General features: G+C 45.2%; 2 protein-coding genes across 3 annotated transcripts; one reads left to right on the top strand and one right to left on the bottom strand.

Annotated features, from left to right (window-relative positions):
- Window positions 1–978: 978 nt before the first annotated feature.
- On the bottom strand, window positions 979–4,986 carry MRPL46 (mitochondrial ribosomal protein L46). Its single transcript, XM_075575193.1, has 4 exons — window positions 4,739–4,986; window positions 2,302–2,497; window positions 1,531–1,704; window positions 979–1,277 (listed from the first exon to the last, which is right to left on the bottom strand). The coding sequence occupies exons 1-4, from the start codon at window positions 4,958–4,960 to the stop codon at window positions 1,027–1,029; spliced, it is 843 nt and encodes a 280-aa protein (XP_075431308.1). The 5' UTR covers window positions 4,961–4,986; the 3' UTR covers window positions 979–1,026.
- Window positions 4,987–5,308: 322 nt separating this feature from the next.
- Window positions 5,309–19,051, top strand: MRPS11 (mitochondrial ribosomal protein S11). Of its 2 annotated transcripts, XM_075575192.1 has the most exons (6): window positions 5,349–5,531; window positions 6,577–6,699; window positions 7,915–8,013; window positions 9,689–9,818; window positions 17,805–17,870; window positions 18,656–19,051. In XM_075575192.1, exons 1-6 carry the CDS (start codon window positions 5,488–5,490, stop codon window positions 18,761–18,763), a joined length of 570 nt encoding a protein of 189 aa, XP_075431307.1. In that variant the 5' UTR covers window positions 5,349–5,487; the 3' UTR covers window positions 18,764–19,051. The 2 variants fall into 2 exon arrangements, with proteins under 2 accessions (XP_075431306.1, XP_075431307.1); XM_075575191.1 differs by lacking the exons at window positions 17,805–17,870; window positions 18,656–19,051 and adding an exon at window positions 16,427–17,441 and having other exon boundaries at window positions 5,309–5,531.
- Window positions 19,052–21,300: the final 2,249 nt, after the last annotated feature.

Below are 21,300 nucleotides of genomic sequence, written 5' to 3'. Positions count from 1 at the left end.
ACTGCAGCATAATGCGTTGCAGATGCATCTGGCAGCCAAGACGTTAATATCCCTTTAATGATGACCACCCCCGTCTGGCATGGAGGGGGTTAAAGCGATGCTGTCCCAGTCTTAAATTATAAGCAAACAAAAGATTCACAAGTAAAATGTACAGTAAGTTTCCTAAAGTTCTACAACATGAATCCATAATGGACTAATCCGGTTTGTTTTACCTTCAGTATATTAAACAGGTTTTGAAAAAGCTCATCCACAACCACAAACTACAATACAGATTAAGTGGTGTTCACTTCCAGTAACAACTACGAAATCTGTTCTGCACAGCCTTCATATTTTATTAACAGAGACCACTTTATAATATAAATGATCTTATTATATGCCACAACATTTTTTTCAGCTGTTAAGAGATTGGTTTTATACAAAAATTAGGAAAGCTGTCTGTGTCTACCAGGGCAGCTGATAAACTAAATAGTTTCAGATATTCATTATTAAGCCCCTAAAGGCAGCTTCAGTCAAGACCCTATGTAATAAAGATAAACACCGGCATTTTTGGCTAAAAATCTTTTCACGATCATTTTATTAAATTGCTCTTGTTCCTGGTTTGTGACAGAACACAACATGGATGTAGAATTTCAGAGAAAGTACAACAGCAAACCCACTGTCAGCAGAAAAAGTAACTAATCTTATATAGGGATCTGTATCCCGTTTTATCAATCAGAATCACTCCTTACCTGCTGTAACCTGGCACATGTGAAGTGGTCTTTAGAGTCGAACAGACAGCAAACATATGTAACATGCATTCCAACATATGTAACATGCATTCCAACATATGTAACATGCATTCCAACATATGTAACATGCATTCCAACCTATGTAACATGCATTCCAACATATGTAACATGCATTCCAACCTATGTAACATGCATTCATTCAGGAGACTGGAACAAGATCCCGAATAACAACCCATTTAAATAAACAATGTTACTCCAAAAAACACCTTTAATATGTATATTAACAGAAATGTGTTTATTACAATTCAATTACAAATCTGCTGACTTCAGCCAAATATGTTGGTTTCAAATAGTCTTTGAGCTCATCTTGGCTGACCCAAACATATTCTCCTGCTTTCTTAACTGTGGACAGATCCCCACGCTTAAGTACAGCTTTGAAGAAAAATACTTTGGCTCCCACATTGTCCTCTGTCCGCAGAGACTTGGGGAATTTGTACTTGTAAAAGCCGCAGGGAGCATTTCCTAGGAAATGGGCTTCAATGTGATTTTCTGTAATATACAAAGGGGGAAGTCAGGAAGGGGGTGGAGTGGGGGAAAGGGGAGTTTATATATAATAATACATTTTTAAAAAATTCAAAAAAGGAGGTATAAAACAGGTTTCCAAAAAAAGTGAAACATAATATTTCGGTTTTTCTTGACAGTTGTATATTATATGGCTTTCCTGAAGTCCAATTAACACCATTATCTTTACTGAAAAGCTCTACGAGATGTACGGCCAGATAAATACCAGGCCACGGCTTACCTGCCAGAGTGGACAGTGCCCGCTCTGCGCTCTGCCTCATGGTTTCCCCACACTGCCACGCTATATGGGGGAACATCCAGATCTCTTCATTGCCAATCTTTTCTTTCACCAGCAGCACAAGGTTATTCTCCAATTTCCTGTTTAATGATGACCTGTCATTCTTTGTATCCGCTTCTGCAACAAGTGAGCAACAATGATGCATTGGTTTTCTATTACCATAAATATAAACTAATAGTCAGTGTGCAATTTCAAATGTATTCTAGAAGGAACATCCAGGGCATAAAGCCAGGACAATGCCAAGAATTATTTCAGGGTCTCACCCAATGGTGCTTTGTCATTCAATAAACGGTCATCACTACCCACTAAATTAAAGCAGAATTCTTCTGAAATGTTTGTGAAACCATGGACCGATTATGTATAGGATTTAGGTATTTGTTGGTTTATAAACAATAAGAACAAATTGCTTAAGTTGTAGAAATGAAGGAAGACTTAGGACAATATGTATATCAGGAGCAGCCAACACCAGTCCTCAAGACCCACCAACAGGTCAGGTTTTCAGGAAATCCATGAAGACTGTGCTGCTACCTGTGCTGAAGCAGGGATATCCTGAAAACCTGAAGTGTTTCAGTGCTTGAGGACTGGAGTTGGCTCACCCTGATGTATATCATTCAATGACTTAACAACTCTGGTTGATATCTTATTATTGACATTTTGAACAAGACTTTCTTTTTTTACACTAAAAATCTAACAACAAACTGTAACTGTAGAAACCTGTTATCCGTGGGGCGGCTTTATATTGTTTCATTTTCTGTTCCCAAAAATCTTCAAGATCTTGAGCCATTATAGTTTCCTTATCTCCGTCTTCCCCATCAGAGTCGTAATTATCGGTCTGCTTCCTCCGGGTGCGAACTTCATCTTCCATAAGACGAATTTCATGATCTGAATAGAAACTTTTCTCCAACTCCATCTGAAAACAATCCCCAGTCACACAAAACAGACAATGAATAGTAATCCAATGCAGCACCAATTGCAAACATAGTTCTTTATAGACAATGAATAGTAAGCAACAAAACCTGTGTAGCTAAACATGGTTTTGAGACTAAAATGCTAAGACAGTTTATTAAAACTTTTCCAGGGGGGAAAAGCACATGCACAAAATACCATTTTAAAATAGATTCCATGTGTCATGAGATTATTGAGAATCTACAGTTCTAACCACTTACAACGGAAAATGCTAAATGACTCAGTTTCTTGTACTGACAATCACGTCTTTGGGGGTTATTCATTGAACGGTGATTGTGCACTATGGCAGAGAAAGTAATTGACTTCAATAGTGGAGTATAACAGGCGTGGTGGACGCGTCACAAGGCCTGTTCGCTGTGTATGGCTGAACCGCTCACGCGACACGGCTGTCGCTTGGAGACAAACTTTCGCGTCTTTTCAAAACGGTCACACCATTGCGCTCCGTTGTGCACGCACGGATGCAGGGCGGCCTCATAGCGTGTCTGCAATTTGTTCTTGTCGCACGAGAGCCATCACACGGACTATAATCTAAGCCTAATGCATGATAACCCCTTTAATGAGCACATATGATCAGATTCACCCCCTCATTCTAATATTTTCAGGATCCATAGTTTTTCCCTCTAACCTGTATTACTAGGTAATATTTCTGAGAAACCCGTTTTAACATTTTAGGGAATAGAACAAATTGGCTGCTAATTCCTCCATTGGAAATATTTTTTTTAATTTAATATACTGTACATAATGAATTAAAAGTATCTATGATTTTTATATGCATGTATTTTTATATACATGTATTTTTATATACATAAAAACATGCATTTAAGAGAAATTTCGCCCTGTGCGCTTTTTTTTTTTTTTTTTTTTAAAGGATCAAACCACCAAAGGGGCTTACTAATTGCAATACATTTCTGTAGCATGTATTAGTTTTCATGAACAGACAAAGATTGTATACAGTGGCGGGGGGGAGGAACTCACTTGTAATGTAACTGCAAGGGAGCCTGGTTTAAATCCCAGTGTCATCTCCTAGTGATCATGGGAAAGTCGCCATCTCCCTGTGCCTCGGGCACAATAGTAAGCTCTACAGGGGAGAGAATCATTCTGCCCACAAACGGGATTTCTCACACACTATCACAATGGTTTGTAATTATCCTGCCTGCCTCTCTGCCAATGTTCTTATCCACATTCCCCTTCCCCCTCCATGCTGTCCCTTGTCACCGTTATTACCCTTCCATGTCTTGAAACACTACTTTCCCACCCTACCTTATCTACAGCACATCTGTTGTTTTTTTTGTTTGTTTTTCTGCTCTCCCAAACCCTGTTTTAGTCACAGATTCCTTTGTTAATCAGTATTGCTTGACCTGAGGAAGAGAGGAGAACTCTCGAAAGCTTGTCCTATGACAAATTGTTAGTCGCAACTGGACTAACACGGCTATTTCCATCACACATACACACCGGTGACCGCGCTCTCCAGACACCGGTGACCAGAGAGAGAACGGACACAGGTGACCAGACAGAGAGCGGACACAGGTGACCAGACAGAGAGCGGACACAGGTGATCAGACAGAGAGCGGACACAGGTGACCAGACAGAGAGCGGACACAGGTGACCAGACAGAGAGCGGACACAGGTGACCAGACAGAGAGCGGACACAGGTGACCAGACAGAGAGCGGACACAGGTGACCAGACAGAGAGCGGACACAGGTGACCAGACAGAGAGCGGACACAGGTGACCAGACAGAGAGCGGACACAGGTGACCAGAGAGCGGACACAGGTGACCAGACAGAGAGCGGACACAGGTGACCAGACAGAGAGCGGACACAGGTGACCAGACAGAGAGCGGACACAGGTGACCAGACAGAGAGCGGACACAGATGACCAGACAGAGAGCGGACACAGGTGACCAGACAGAGAGCGGACACAGGTGACCAGACAGAGAGCGGACACAGGTGACCAGAGAGAGAGCGGACACAGGTGACCAGAGAGAGAGCGGACACAGGTGACCAGAGAGAGAGCGGACACAGGTGACCAGAGAGAGAGCGACACAGGTGACTGCTCTCTCTAGACACCGGTGACCGCTCTCCTCGGACACCGGTGACCGCGCTCTCCGGACATCGCTCTCTCCGGACACCACTCTCTCTGGACACCGGTGACCGCTCTCTCCGGGCACCGGGAGGCCGCAGTACCTGGTGCAGCAGCTCCGCCACTCGCTGCTGGAGAGGGCTCTTGGTCTGAGACACCACGGCTGGTCTCTTCAGGCACACGGCGCCGTGCAGCCGCCACGGAGAGCCTCCACCTCCCGCCGGGGAGCCTCCACCTGCCGCCGGACTCATCAGACCCCTGCAGACGAGGGAGCTCCCGCAGGACCGCGCGCTGGACATTAGCAACCTCCGCACCGGCGCCGCCATCTTGGGAAGGGCAAGTGTCAGCGGGCGCGCAGCTTCCGGTCCTCCCGACTGTACCATCTTCCCCCAGGGGGGAGAGGAGGAGGAATTTACATTTAATGCACTAAATTAATGTCGTATTTATGATTATGTAACACACGTTAATACATTATTTTTTATATAATAATAAAATATTAATCTTATACATTTATTTAGCTTATAGGGCATTCTAAAATGTGAGGTTCAGATTCTTCCCCCTACTACTCAGTGCACAGATGGAACAGTCCGAGTTCAGAGTAAGTCCATTTTACAGCTGGGGGGGGAGAATAATGATGATTCTCACACACGTTTATAACACGCACACTGCGCCTTAGAATGAGTTGGGCGCTGGGTATTACTGATATAACACGCAGAGGCCGGAGCTGCGGGCAGTGCTGGAGTTACAGGCTCACGTTACATTGTGTGTGAGCCTCCTCCACCCCCGGCGGCGGCAGGATGGTGCGGTCGGTGTGACCTTGCTCCGCAGGCCCGGGGGGGGCTGTAACACCGGGATGAACGTGTTAATGCGCAGAGCCTGGAGCGGTGTGCGGCCGGGGTGAGGGGGACAGGGGGTCTGGACGACAGGGGGTCTGGACACGGGGTGCCGAACACGGAGCCTGGCAGAGAGCGGGGGGCTGGGCACAGGGGGACTGGGGCCTGGCAGAGAGCAGGGGGCTGGGCACAGGGGGACTGGGGCCTGGCAGAGAGCAGGGGGCTGGGCACAGGGGGACTGGGGCCTGGCAGGGGGCTGGGCACAGGGGGACTGGGGCCTGGCAGGGGGCTGGGCACAGGGGGACTGGGGCCTGGGCACAGGGAGCCTGGGACTGGGGCCCTGGCAGAGAGTAGGGGGCTAGGCACAGGGGTACTGAGGCCCTGGCAGGGGGCTGGGCACAGGGAGCCTGGGACTGGGTCTGGCAGAGATCAGGGGACTGGGCACAGGGAGCCTGGGACTCTGCCTGGAAGAAAGTCCTGGTATTAACACCCGCAAAAAAAGTTTTCAAAATAATATAGGGGATTGTGCCTTTAACAGATTATCATTATCTTCAGAGCAGTTTTAAACAAACTGTAAAGACCAATATGTAATTTCCTTTCCGAGCTGTAGCCCCTCTCAGAGCATAGCTCGGTATTGAGCATCTGACAAAGGGAACGCGGCACTTAGAAGGCACCTGGCACAAGTAGTCTAGCACCAAAGTGCTGTCACTTGTCACCCATCCACATGGAACTTTATGTAACATGTTTCAGTCAGGTCGCTGCCACCTAGAACGTACAATGTCCTTTCTGTGTCTGAGAGGAAAAGTCACTAACACAAGGTGTAAAGGGCCTGGAACTTGGATTGTAGTTCAGGTTTATTGCTTCTTTTGATGGCTCTGACAGTTTGGTCCATTTTTTTAAAACTCTGCAATGTCTTTTGGGTCAAATATGAATCCTTATTTCCTCTCTCTGTATGTTTGATGTATTGGCCTGTAATGTCTTGATGCATTTATTGTTCATTCATTGTCTTGACATTTAGAACATCAATCATAATGTTCTGTAAATCCGTATTATAACGAAAACAAGACCATTGTGAATAATGAGAACTTTCCGTTTGCTTTTTTACGCAGAGCATTAAAATTATCCTGGTGCAATGCGCTACACCTTGGTGTTCAAAGGCGGCACCAAGAATCCATAGAAAGTGCTAGTAACGTGTCCACAGGAATTGAAAACCAAAGCTCAAAAGAATTTAGGTATGTTCATGCTTCTAGATTGCATTAATGTTTTACTATGTAAGCCATTTATTCATACACTTTTACCAAAGGTTTATTTGATACCTTCTACCCATGTGAGGGTGGAGGGCTGGCATGCTGGTCCTTGTAATACATTGGCAAAGGTAGGAGTAGTATACTTTATATTAGACCAAGAGAAAGTTGAGGCGCTACAAGCTTTCAAACCTCCCTGGGTCCTTCAGCAGTATATGAACTGTGGTGTACTAAATACTAAATTATAATGTCATTTCCCCTCCATATGCAATGGAACTGGATAACCCCTTTCTACAGTAGTGTATATACTTTTTTATTCTGCATTATTTCTGTCATACCTGTTGAGTGTAAGCTCTTGGGATCATAGCCCTTCATTTCCTTCTTATCTGTTTGCGCTAGTTTGTCATTCTGTAATCGACATAACTGTACCCTCATTGTACTGCGCTGCGGAATACGTTGGCGCTTTACAAATAAATTATAATACCCAATGAAGGACCCTGTGCAGTTCGAAAGCTTGTAACTCCTCAACTATTTCCCACCACTTACTCCTGCACTCATGAGTTGAGATTACTTACGCTTACTCTTAGGCTGCGTCCCCAGTACCAGCGAACAAGCACCACCCCTCAATCAGGCCGGGCCCACTACATACCATGGCGCACATATAGCAGCCGCGCTCTACTTCCAGTTTTTGCAAAGACAGGAAAACTGTCTTTACAACTTGTAACGGAGGGGTGGCCACACCCCAACCGGCGTTTCAGCCAAAGAGGGTGAACCAGCCACGTGAGGTCATGGCCACGCATCTCCCCGCAGATCGCAGTGTGCACGGGCCAGGCGCGCATGCTGCAGTGCAGGCTGGGACCGCAGCCGCAGTATTTCTAAGCAAGGCTGAAGGCTCCTAACATGTCCCCTTTCAGACAAGGGCTGGATGGGATCTGTAATGCCTGACACGGTCAGTCTCTGACATACACAGTAAAGGAGAAATGTATTTTCAATCGCAAATTCACCTGGCAGGTGATGATAGTGGGTGCAACATTGCAAAACAATAGCAAATTCAGACGTGGCATCAATTCAATTTCATCAATTTGCATATAAAAGCTCTGTTTAATAGCAGTGCATTTCCAATCCCGCTCTTCAACTGAGAGCTAATGCAATCTTGAAATGACCATATAAGATTTTGTTTTGCTGCTTTTTGTTCTTTTGTAGCCCAGTTCCCCCCATGCCAGGACAAAACAGCCCATTACGGTGGGATGGAAAAAGGTTTGAAGAAATAGCAATAGCTCATGTGAAAGCCACGTACAACAAGTAAGTAACGTTCTTTTAATGTTGGGAAACAAGCATCAAATAATTTTGTATTTGTAAAAAGGAAACGGTGAGTTTTGTGCCACAATTTCCCTTGTAAAATCCGTACACAGCTGAGAGGAGAATGATTATAGAAATGGCAAACTGGGGCCACAGCACAAATAGATGAAGACAATCCAAAATAATTACTTCAAGTAATGTTTTCATAAATATCATCATTTTGACATGTTTTATATACATTAACTTCCATCAAAACTACACCAGTCATTTTCTCTTCCATTTTATTATGGGGGTAAGTTCCCCTTTTTTCTCCGTCAGTGCAGTTTGGATATTGACCCTTTTACTGAATTTAAAGGTTGGCTTGGAACCGTTTTGTTGCAGAGCGATGTGCCTCTGGCAGTGAAAGGGATCACTCTCTGCCTTTTATTAGAGATGGAAATGTACTCCTGTTTGGGCTGTACTTTAAGCTTGCGTTTCCATCATGAAAGAGAAAAGCTTTCGTTCCCCATGCAGCTGGAATCTAATGGAGTTGGTCACCGGCCCACGCCAATCTTTGGGACGTGCCCTTCTGAGCTGTAGTTTAGTGAAAGGGACCTAATGCAGACCAATCAATATACAGCTCAACCCCCTTATAACGCTGTGCTTGGGGTCCAAAGAATCCCATTGCGCTATAAGTGGATCGTGTTAGAAATAATGTACATTTGTATGCGTTGTACAATAAAGTATTTAAGAGACCAATAATCGTGTTGTAAAGTATTCATAAATACGTAAATTGGGAGCCGCGCTGGCATCGCGTTATAAGCGGATTCGTGTTGGAACGGGGTTGAGCTGTAGTTAGAATTGAATGTGGTTAATATGTTTTGTCTTTCCACAACGTCCTATGTAATATTTCCACACCCAAATCTAATGGTAAAAGACCTCTCCGTGTGCCGTGTGATGAGCTGCCTGATGCACAAACTAAGGCCGCGCTTATAGTGGCGGCGACGCGACCATCACATCAAAACAAATGCATTGTCGCCGTCACTATAAGCGCGGCTTAAGTGTTTCATTCAAGCGCACAACAAACCGTAATGAGGATTTCCTGGGGCAAATGTTTCCAGCGCTCCTCTGTGCCTCCCATACTGCAGGAAGGTTCCATCTGCTGTTAGTACTTATTGTGGAAAACAAGTCTTGCATAAATATCACTAATAACATAATAATAATAATTTGGCTAAAGCTTTTCTCGTGACCTCTAAATGCCATCTGTCTACTCCCTGTCTGCGCTACGGATTTGCCTAAAATAAGACATTATCAAGGTCCCAATGAATGTAAGGATAGGGGGGGGGAAGAGTGAGGAATAATACTATAAGACTTTGTTTTGTTTAACATCTGGATACAAAAAGAAATTCGTGATCAGAAAACCCTACTATTAAACGTGACCGAATGCGGACATGTGATATATATATATAACTTGGAGTGTCAGCTCTTCGGAACAGGGGCTCCCTGTGTTGTAACTTGCTAGTCGCACTTATCCCGTTGTTTGTCGTTTATTTACCTGGTATTGTAATTCTGTAAAGTGCTGCGTACACTGTGGCACTATATAAATAAAATACCTGTATATCTGCTGCTGCTGATCCGTGTAATGCTGCGTGTAACAATGTTTGCTGTATGTATCAGTTGTATATCTTCTTTTACGCAGCACACACATCCATGTCACAGGTCCCGAGTACCAGTCGCTGGTGCGCACTTCCTGTGGGACGGAGGGCTTCAAAAACGCCAAGAAGAGCACGGCTATCGCAGCACAGACGGCTGGCATCTCTGCAGCAGCAGTAAGTCACACTCGTACTAAGCAACCCTGTGCCCCGCAGGGCAAAACCCCACCCTGTGCCCCGCAGGGCAAAACCCCACCCTGTGCCCCGCAGGGCAAAACCTCACCCTGTGCCCCGCAGGGCAAAACCCCACCCTGTGCCCCGCAGGGCAAAACCCCACCCTGTGCCCCGCAGGGCAAAACCCCACCCTGTGCCCCACAGGGCAAAACCCCACCCTGTGCCCCGCAGGGCAGGGCACAACCCCACCCTGTACCCCGCAGGGCACGGCACAACCCCACCCTGTACCCCGCAGGGCACAACCCCACCCTGTACCCCGCAGGGCAGGGCACAACCCCACCCTGTACCCCGCAGGGCAGGGCACAACCCCACCCTGTACCCCGCAGGGCACAACCCCACCCTGTACCCCGCAGGGCACAACCCCACCCTGTACCCCGCAGGGCAGGGCACAACCCCACCCTGTACCCCGCAGGGCACAACCCCACCCTGTACCCCGCAGGGCAGGGCACAACCCCACCCTGTACGCACTAAAACTACACACCTAGTACCCAAACATACGCACTAGGGCATAAGAAAAACACGATAACGGTCGCCCGCACGTGTACAGAATAACGGCCGCCCGCACGTGTACAGAATAACGGCCGCCCGCACGTGTACAGAATAACGTCCGCCCGCACGTGTACAGAATAACGGCTGCCCGCACGTGTACAGAATAACGGTCCCCCGCACGTGTACAGAATAACGTCCGCCCGCACGTGTACAGAATAACGGTTGCCCGCACGTGTACACAATAACGGTCCCCCGCACGTGTACATAACGGTCACGGTCTCCGATTTCTCCATTTCCCCTTTTCCTCTCTCTGACCATCACCTCATCTCATTCTCTCTATCTCGCTTCTCCCCTTCTCCACCTCTGTCTACCCCCCGGTTCTGCAGAAACCTGCGCTCTATTCACTTACCTGACTTTGAGTCCACTTTACTCTCCTCTCTCAGCTCTGCTACAGACCCTGACAACCTGGTCAGGAACTACAACTCTGCCTTGTCCTCCTCTCTTGATCTACATGCCCCGCTTTCTCTCTGCCGCACTCGCCCATCTAACCCTAGACCCTGGTTAAATTCCCACACGCGCATGCTGCGTTGCTCCACTCGTTCCTCTGAACGCCTCTGGAGGAAATCTCATACTCTCGCAGACTTCCTTCACTACAAATTTATGCTATCCTGTTTCAACTCTGCCCTCTCGCAAGCTAAACAAGCCTACTTTTCTTCACTAATCAACATGCACAAGTCTAAACCACGCCGACTGTTCTCTGTCTTTGATACTCTACTCCAACCACCCTCAGCTGCCTCTCCTTCCTCCATCTCCGCTCAGGACTTTACTGACTATTTTAAGGAAAAGGTGGAATCCATACGGCAGAACATCCCCTCTGTTTCTTCCTCCCATCCTACGCCTCTTCCTAACTCTCCTCCTTCCTTGACTATTTTTCCACTGTCTCAGAGGAGGATGTGTCTCTGTTGATCGCCTCTTCTCCCTCTACCACTTGCCCTCTTGACCCCATTCCCTCCCATCTCCTAAAACCTCTTGCTCCTACTATAATCCCTACGCTCACCCACTTTTTTAACTCCTCCCTCTGCTCTGGAACCTTTCCATCCTTCAAACATGCAACAGTCATACCATTACTCAAAAACAGCAAGCTTGACCCTACCTGTCTTTCTAACTATCGACCTGTCTCCCTCCTGCCTTTTGCCTCTAAACTCCTTGAACGTCTTGTATTCTCTCGCTTGCTCCATTTTCTCAACACCTATTCTCTCCTAGACCCTCTACAATTTGGCTTCCGCACTGCTCACTCCACGGAAACAGCCCTCACTAAAATAACTGACGACCTCCATGCTGCCAAAGACAGAGGTCATTACACTCTGCTCATATTACGCAACCTCTCTGCAGCATTTGACACCGTGGACCACCCTCTTCTCCTTCACATTCTCCATACTCTTGGTATTCGGAACAAAGCTCTATCCTGGATCTCATCCTACCTCTCCCATCGTACTTTCAGTGTCTCTTCTGCCAACACCTCCTCCTCCTCTATTGATCTCTCTGTGGGGGTACCCCAGGGATCTGTCCTGGGACCTCTTCTCTTTTCTCTGTATACACTCTCTCTAGGTGACCTAATAACATCTTTTGGGTTTAATTATCACCTCTATGCTGACGACACACAAATATACTTTTCAACACCCGACCTTACACCTGCTGTACAAACCAAAGTTTCTGAATGTCTCTCTGCTATATCATCCTGGATGGCCCTCTGCCGCCTTAAACTCAACATGGCTAAAACAGAGCTCCTCATACTTCCTCCCAAACCTGGCCTTACTACCTCCTTCCACATTACTGTTGGAACTATGATCATTCACCCAGTAGCCCAAGCACGCTGCCTAGGGGTCACACTCGACTCCTCTCTCACATTCGCCCCTCACATTCAAAACATTTCTAAAACCTGTCGCTTTTTCCTCCGCAATATAACAAAGATACGCCCTTTCCTCTGTTGCTCGACTGCTAAAACTCTGACTCGGGCCCTCATTCTCTCCCGTCTTGATTACTGTAACCTCCTACTGTCCGGCCTTCCTGCCTCTCACCTGTCTCCCCTACATACTATCCTAAACGCTGCTGCCAGAATCGCTCTACTCTTTCTTAGATCTGTCTCAGCCCCTCCCCTCCTGAAATCCCTCTCCTGGCTTCCAATCAAATCCCGCATCTCACACTCCATTCTTCTCCTCACTTTTAAAGCTTTACATTCTTCTGCCCCTCCTTACATCTCATCCCTAATTTCTCGCTATGCACCATCCCGACTCTTGCATTCTTCTCAAGGATGTCTTCTTTCTACCCCCTTTGTATCTAAAGACCTCTCCCGCCTTAAACCTTTTTCACTGACTGCCCCTCACCTCTGGAATGCCCTTCCCCTCAGTACCCGACTAGCACCCTCTCTATCCACCTTTAAGACCCACCTTTAGACACACTTGCTTAAAGAAGCATATGAATAGCACTGTGGATATTCTGGTCACACGATACATAAAGCTTGGCCCCCTGCAGACGCACTTACCAGAACTCCCTCCTACTGTCTCTGTACGTTCTCCCTACCTACCAATTAGACTGTAAGCTCCTCGGGGCAGGGACTCCTCTTCCTTAATGTTACTTTTATGTCTAAAGCACTTATTCCCATGACCTGTTATTTATATTATCTGTTATTTATTTGATTGCCACATGTATTACTACTGTGAAGCGCTATGTACATTAATGGCGCTATATAAATAAAGACATACAATACAATATAACGGTCGCCCGCACGTGTACATAACGGTCGCCCGCACGTGTACATAACGGTCGCCCGCACGTGTACATAACGGTCGCCCGCACGTGTACATAACGGTCGCCCGCACGTGTACATAACGGTCGCCCGCACGTGTACATAACGGTCGCCCGCACGTGTACATAATAACGACCGCGCGCACGTGTTTTGGTTGTTAATGTGCGCCTGCATATGCTTTGTAACACTATACGATGTAGTACAGATGTTGTTTTTGCATATAATTGTGTTTGTGAGTATGACTTGGGATCAGACATTATGTTCCCCGTTTAGGTAACACCCAGTTATGTGCCTTGATTTAGCACCGTTTAGTGAGTCTGCCCTTAAAAAAAAATAATAACAAAAAGGGAAAGTGAGCTTTGCCTCCACTAGGTGGCAGCACTGATCCAAGCAATGATCTGCTGAAATGCGAGACAACGGTGGCGTGAATTCTGCGTCCTGTGTTTCTCTCTCGGATGAGATTTCCCAATGTGACGTGTGGCACAGACGGGTCACCATGTCTCATTTCACTGAATAAAACTAATTACTACAAGCCTGTGACATGATAAACCCATAATAGTTTTCTGTGCACTGCTATAAAAGTCCTCTGTTGTTAATTACTTGTAAAGTGATGATCTGCTGCTCCTGATGATGATACTGCCTCGGCGCTGCATATATGGGCGGCAGTATTAAAATGAATATGGCTGCCTACTGCTGTAATCCTTATTGTGAAGAAATGTCTTTATTTGTTTTTGGAGATGGAATGACGTGGGACCAGCTCACGCATTTTTTAACTGCATAACAAATCGACATACTTTACTGTTTGCAATATTCGTAGGATAAATATTTGTTCCCAGAGCTGCTATACATACATACAGCGTGCGGGTGTGTGTACACGTTGACGCTTGCTAGTGGATGATGCGGGTAGCCATTTTGCATTTCCCATGAAGGGGCACTGGTAACCTTCACACCACGGTGTCTGTGATGCTGAATTAAGTGGCTGAGCTCCATAGAACACAACCCCTCTCACCCACAACCCCAGTTATGTGCAAAGAGATTTTAATACTGTCAGGATTGCGAATTTTAAAAGAACATAAAGAATTATACAGACAGCCGAGGTTAAGCCAGACAGAGATCCCATACATTGTCACAATCACCAAGTTTTGGGAAATGTCTGCTCAAGCACGTTAGAAAAACCTTTGTGGTTTCCCCCAAATTTCTTTGGTTGGTGCTGGAGTTGGGGCGGCCCGCCCACTGGGGTTGGGGTGGGCGGGTCGTTCTGCTTTCTCTGGCCTCCTGTAGGTTTATCTCCACAGGAGCTGACACATATTCCGCCTACTAAATAGTCTGGATGTGCAGAGAAATGTTTGCACCGGCTGTACCACAAAGTCTGGCTACTCTGCAGCTTTAACCCTGCACTGTAATACCCCCCCGCCCTTCCCCCCCCCCAAACTCTATCTTGTAATGGGTGTGGGGGCGATACGGGTAGAGACTTTGTATCATCTGCATCTTGGAAACCACCGAAGCCAGCTCTCCTATGCACGCAATCTAAAAGCTTCTCCGAGATGCTTAAACCGTTTAGAAATGATGTTTTGTTTAAGGGTTAGTAGGAGCTCTGTTAAAAGGCATTTACTGCTTATAGATTGGAAACTAACTGTGCCCTTTTATTCAAGCTGATGCCCCTGTGGTTCAATTCATAAGCCATGATTTTCCCCTTGCAATTTTCTCTCTATTTTCCACTCAATATCTGTTGTATGATTTGTTTATTGTTGGATACATCAGGGTGGGTGTTTCCTCATTACTCCTGGACAAATTGCTAATCCTAAATTGTGTTATTAAATCTGTTGACATTAGAAGCTGTGTGTTTCCCATTTGCATGTAACCTGCTCTGACCAATGTTGTTATGTATATGTGTATATATAAAGCGGCGAGAATTTGTGAACCCCATTGATGATTACGGAAATTCTATAGTTTTTTCTATGATAACCTTCTTGAATCAAAACCACTCTTTTTAAATATCCAATAGGGTTTATATTAACCAATTCCATGTCTTTTGAAATAAAATGATGTATGTGTATCTTTATATAGCGCTTCACAGCAGTAATATACGTGATAATCATATAAATAACAAAATACAAATAACACATAATGGGAAGAAGTGCTTCAGACATAAGTGACACTTGGGAAAAAGAAGAGCCTGACCCGAAGAGCTCACAATCTATTTAGTAAGTAGGAGGAACATATAGAGACAGTAGGAGGGCATTCTGGTAAGTGCGTCTGCAAGGGGCCACGGTTAATGTATCAGGTGTATAGTATCATCCACAGACCCTCTCGTATGTTTCCTTAGGCCCGGGCCATAGAGGGGGGGAGCCGGGCTGCACCGCGCTGAGGCTCGCCTGCAGAAGCTGTGCGATTCCATGCACATAAAGGCGAGCCAGCGTCCGCGATCGGAGGTGGGGGGGAGACTGAGGGAGGCGGGGCAGTGACGTCGCTGGGCCAATCGCCCGCGACGCACTGTCGTCACGGCGCCGTGACGTTGACGCAGCCCCGCTCTCATTGGAGGTTTTCAGCCGACAGCGCGCTGAAAAACAGCTTGGCGCTCGGCTGAAAACTCCAAAGCCTGAGCACGCCCGCGTGAGCCCCCTCTCAAGGCATCCTCATTGAGGATGCAGGGGCTCAGCGCTGAGCGTCCGCACGCCTCAGCACGGCCTGTCCTTCTATGGACTCTGCCTTAAAGAGGTGTGTTTTAAGATGGGTCTTAAAGGTGGATAGAGAGGCTGCTAGTCGGGTACTGAGGTGTGGGGCAGTCAGTGAGAAAGGTTTAAGGCGGGAGAGGGATTTAGACACAAAGGGGGTAGAGAGAAGACATCTTTGAGAGGAACGCAAGAGTCGGGATGGTGTATAGCGAGAAATTAGGGCTGAGATGTAAGGAGGAGCAGAAGAGTGTAAAGCTTTAAAAGTGAGGAGGAAAATTGTGTGAGATGCGGGATTTGATAGGAAGCCAGGAGAGTGATTTCAGCAGGGGAGATGCTGAGACAGATTTAGGAAAGAGAAGAGTGATTCTGGCAGCAGCGTTAAGGATAGATTGTAGGGGAGAGGCAGGAAGTTACGACAAACAATTGGTAATTAAAAGTCAGGGTATGTGCAAAAGTAAGTCGAACCCTGGTTTGATCAGCTAAATTAAAGGGAATAATTGGGTAGATCTTCAGGGGTGTGTGAGAGGAGCCCACCCTATGTAAAGATCAAAAACTTAGTGTGTTTGGTCTTCACCATACAGGTGTGTGGGAACACGTCATGCCAGGACCAAAAGAAAGCTCTGAGGACCTCAGAAAAGCCGTTATTGATGCTCATCAGTCTAGAAAGGGTTACAAACCTATTTCTAAGGATTTGGGGCTCCCGCAATCCACTGTCGGAGAGATCTACAAATGGAGAAAGTTCAAGACCAGTCACTCTACTCAGAAGTGATTGTCCTACCAAAATCTCTCCAAGGACAAATCAGCAAATCATCCAGGAAGTCACAAAGAACCCCAGAGAAAAATCCAAGGATCAATCTCGCTTTTGCTAATGTGAGTGTTCATGGCTCAGCTATCAGAAAAAGAATGAACACAAATGGTGATCATGGAAAGTTTTAGACTCTCTAAAAAGAACATTGCTGCCCGTCTGAAGTTCGCCAAAAAGCACATAGATGATCCACAACACTTCTGGAACAATGTTCTCTGGACAGAAGAAAACAAAAAGTAGAACTCTGTGGCCTCAATGAGAATTTTTTTTTTGGGGGGTGAAAACCAAACACTGTATTCGAACAGAATAACCTCATCACAACCGTCAAGCATGGTGGTGGGAGTCTGATGGCTTTGCTGCCTCAGGACCTGGACGTCTTGCCATCATTGACACAACCATGAATTCTGCATTGTATGAGAAGATGCTAGAGGAGAATGTCAGGCCGTCCGTCCGTGAGCTGAAGCGAAAGTGGGTCATGCAGGAAGACATTGATCCTAAACATACAAGCAGATCTACAAAAGAATGGCCTAGTCAAAGTCCGGACCTAAACCCCAACGAAATGTTGGAGCAGGACGTGAAGCGAACTGTCCAAGCAAGGAAGCCCTCAAATGTCACCGAGTTGAAGCAGGTCTGTAAAGGAGGAATGGGCCAAAATTCCTGGAAACCAATGTGAGAGACTGACCAGCAGTTACAGGGAACACTTAGCTCAAGTCATCATTGCTGCTCAAGGGGGCGCCACCAGGTGCTGAATGTAAATGGTGACTTACTTTTTCACACAAATATTGAATGTTTAATCATTTGTGGATAAATAAATGTTGAAAAATATGTTTTTGTGTCATTTTTTCAGGTTATCTTTATCTATTATTCGGGCTCAGATTAAGATCTAATAACATTGTAGGTTTGAAATATGTGAAAATCCCAAGGGGTTTGCAAACTTTTGTGTATATATCGATCAATACTGCCCGTTCTCACACTTACTTTTTTTTTTTTTACCCCAATTATGCCTGATGACAAATTAAAATAGTTGCAAGACTGCTTGTTTGGAATATAAATGGCATAAACTCTGCATATTCTGCGGCATATAGAGTAACCCGGATCCCATATAATGCTGCGAACGCTGCCATTATTCATACATTACCTGTTGTTCTTTGCAGAAAGCGAGTGGTAAAGGCGTGTGCCACGTGCGGGTGGTTGTGAAAGGCCTGGGACCTGGACGACTGGTAAGTGCGCAATTTATCCTTTTAGTATCTACCACAACGCTGGATTTCAAGAGGTCAAAGGGCAGTCAGGTCCAGAATGGCAGCAACGGTGATGCTTTTAGTTCCCAAATGTCAGTTTACATGATCTTTAGCACCAGAGGTACCTGGAAATACCAGGAATTTAATCACGGAAATGCCCTCACTAGTACGGACGGTGAAGTTTGTGCCCCAGGCAAAAATGTACCGTTCTCAAAAAATAATTCCAGATTTGACCAGCATGACCAGTTTGCAGGTCACACAATCCCTGCCATATGCTGTCATTTTTCATGACATTTCTGGGGGAAATTGGCAAAAATCGTGATCAAAGTTGGTGCTTTTGTAACCAGATTCACGGAAGTATATTCGGACCCCCGGCTTCCCGAGCTATTTACCTGTTGTGGGTGTCGGTATCTCCATGTTTAAACGTCACACGGGCCAATAGGAAGCCAGAAGGGAAGATGCCACAGCTTCCTATTGGCACGCGGGACATTTAAAGTCGCCATCATGTTGGTCCAAACAAGCCTCGTCGAAGCTGCAGATACCGGTGCCCCCTACGGAGGTAAATATCTCTGAAAGCAGGGGCAGCTCCGGAGACCCCCCCCCCCCGCTCCAATCCTACAGTATAACAAAAGCACAAAGTGCATCCTGGAGCGCTGCTATAAATCCTTCATTAGTGGGACCCTCATGCAGCACACAATGTTGGAGAGATCTATCTAGCTTTGATAGGCTTCAATACACCATAAATAAACTCTGTGTCCCCCTTTTAGGCCGCAATCAAAGGATTAACCATGGGAGGCCTAGAAGTTATTTCAATTACAGACAACACCCCCATCCCACATAATGGCTGCCGCCCCCGCAAAGCGCGCAGGATGTGAGCACGGCTAAATGGGGCCCAGGCTGAGAAGTGTCAGCAAGAAAAACCTGCTACGGTGTGTCCACGAGACGCTGAAAAGAGACAGATATTAATCCTGTCCATGAAGCTCAGCCATTGGACAGAATCTACCCAAGAAGTCCTATTCTGAAAGCTTGGTCCTTGCTGGTGGCTGGACTGGAGTGCAGGACGCCTTCGCTGCGCCAACCCACACACAAACCATTTTACCAAGGCCTATTTTTTTTTTTTTTGTCCTTTAAAATGCCTCTAATAAAATACAAATGTCAGAAAATGTTTGTGCCCCTTTTTATATTGTTCACACTTCACGTCTCCAATGTCCTTGAAAATTACAGTACATAACTTTTATTCTTTTCAAAAATGGCAGGTAATATAAATTACTGTGTAGCAAATTGCTTTTACAAGCAAGAGGTTATTCCCTGGCAACATACTACATAAAAACCATTGTAAATATATCCAGAATTAAAAATGTAAAAGCACTAACTGCATGGAAAACCTTTTCAATGCATTTCACATTACCATATTTTTTTTTATTAATTTGCATTTACATAAACTTTTTAAAACCATTATTGCACTATGATTTTTCAGAGTACATAAAGCTTCCTTAAATTACATTTGGAAAGGTATAAACATTCAAAATCCTTTTAAGTTGTCTTTTGAGGTTATGCCCGATATGAACGATAGGTCGTGCACTTTTTATTTTGTATTTTAAATTTGTTTTTACCAGGGGAAGAGAGAACAAATACATTTGGATGCAGCCATACACATCACTGATCATCCTGAGCGTCAAAACAATATTCTACACTTTGCCCACAGGTTAATACCAGGCGCCAGGACACGCTTCAGTCAGGGAGGTGGGCACATCAAATACATCACATCTATTAAATCCCTTTTAATTGTAAAATATCTTAAATGATGACTTCAATGCCGGAATCCCAGATCCTGTGACATTGTGGGCTATTTCAGGAGGGCTGGTACTTGTCCCATTACTTTGTTAACAGTCTGAGGAGGGGGCTTTAAGCTTTCGCCATGAGGCTGTTCTTGAACAATGACACGCTGTGTGAAGACACTGGTTACCAGAACATTTGAATGGTTTAGTTAGGATCAGAACTACCGGACCTCTTTGGATTTTGGCTTTGAGTATCGATTTTATTAGGTCAATGACCTTTTGAGCAGAATGGATGAATGATTGAACAGAACCAGTGAATGATCCAGGTGACAGGTAGCCTTTAATGCCACATAAAACCGGTTCCAGACACTTATGCATCAAACCAGGGCCTAGATTTACCAAAAGTCCACAAAAGGGAAGAAATATCCATTTTTTACACCAATTGTATTTATTGATCTATTTACTAAAGCTTAACATCTAAATTAGTACTTAATGCCAAAAGCATGTATTTGAATGCTACTCACTAACCTCCAAGACCTGGCGGTGTCAGAGTACCGCCCCAAAAAAGGTGTATGCGCCATTATATACATGGGCACGATGAGACAAGCCATCCTAGACTATAAAAATACATATTAAGAATGTAGACTTTATTATTATAATTCACACCTTGGAAACCAAAGTCGTCAGCTAGTTACACTCAACCCTCGACTAGCTGGCTAATAGAGGCTTAATATTTTCACATATGGATGTTATTTGTGTTTTATTTGTATGGTGTTTGTAATAGGCTAACCACTTTGGTGCCTGAAGACATTTCTTTGCAATGCATTGGTAACCACAGTCAAACAGGTTCAATCATTTCCTGCTACTCAGTTTAAGAAATCCTATTATATAACCCTTTAGTATAAAAATAGGATAATGACTCCCCCCCCCCCCCCCTCACAGTTGCATCAATAGTGCTTATTTGCATCACTGGCGTTATTTACGTCCACGTTAGCGCATTTTTCATGTATGTAAACAATCTGAATATCGCTAACCATTTATTTATAAATAATTCTTAGGGAACATGGCAGTAATTCCAAATAATCTGTGATTCTATTTAAAAAATAAAATGCATTTTTAACGCCGCAATATCGACCTTTAGTGAATCTCCCATACAGACGCAGAAGATTGCGTAGGTCTACACGGTTATTTCCATACAGACGCAGAAGATTGCGTAGGTCTACACGGTTATTCCCATACAGACGCAGAAGATTGCGTAGGTCTACACGGTTATTCACATTCAGTTCTTACATTTAGCTTCCAAGTCAGCTTTGCTGCGACTCCCTTTGGTGTTATCGATCAAAAGATGTTTTATATTTGAAGAGGTTGAGGGGAAAAAAACAAAAAAAAACTTTTGCTAGTTAGGTCCCGAGACTCAAATCATTATCTGGACTCGCTATTGGAGAAAATAATTCAATTAATTGTTGTGACTGCACATTGATTTCAGAGTATCACTGTTTTCCTCAAAGGAGACAGTAAAATGCTTTTACCATTTTACATATCTTATAAGTCTGGGTAAAGTCCTCCACGCAGGTTCAGTTTGATAGATAACTCAAATGTCATATCTAGCATGTCTTAATAATAAAGGCGCTTTT

Source organism: Ascaphus truei, chromosome 18 (assembly GCF_040206685.1).
Source record: "Ascaphus truei isolate aAscTru1 chromosome 18, aAscTru1.hap1, whole genome shotgun sequence".
NCBI lineage: Eukaryota > Metazoa > Chordata > Amphibia > Anura > Ascaphidae > Ascaphus > Ascaphus truei.
The sequence above is the reverse complement of the archived record's forward strand: the minus strand, read 5'-3'. Positions and strand labels throughout refer to the sequence as shown.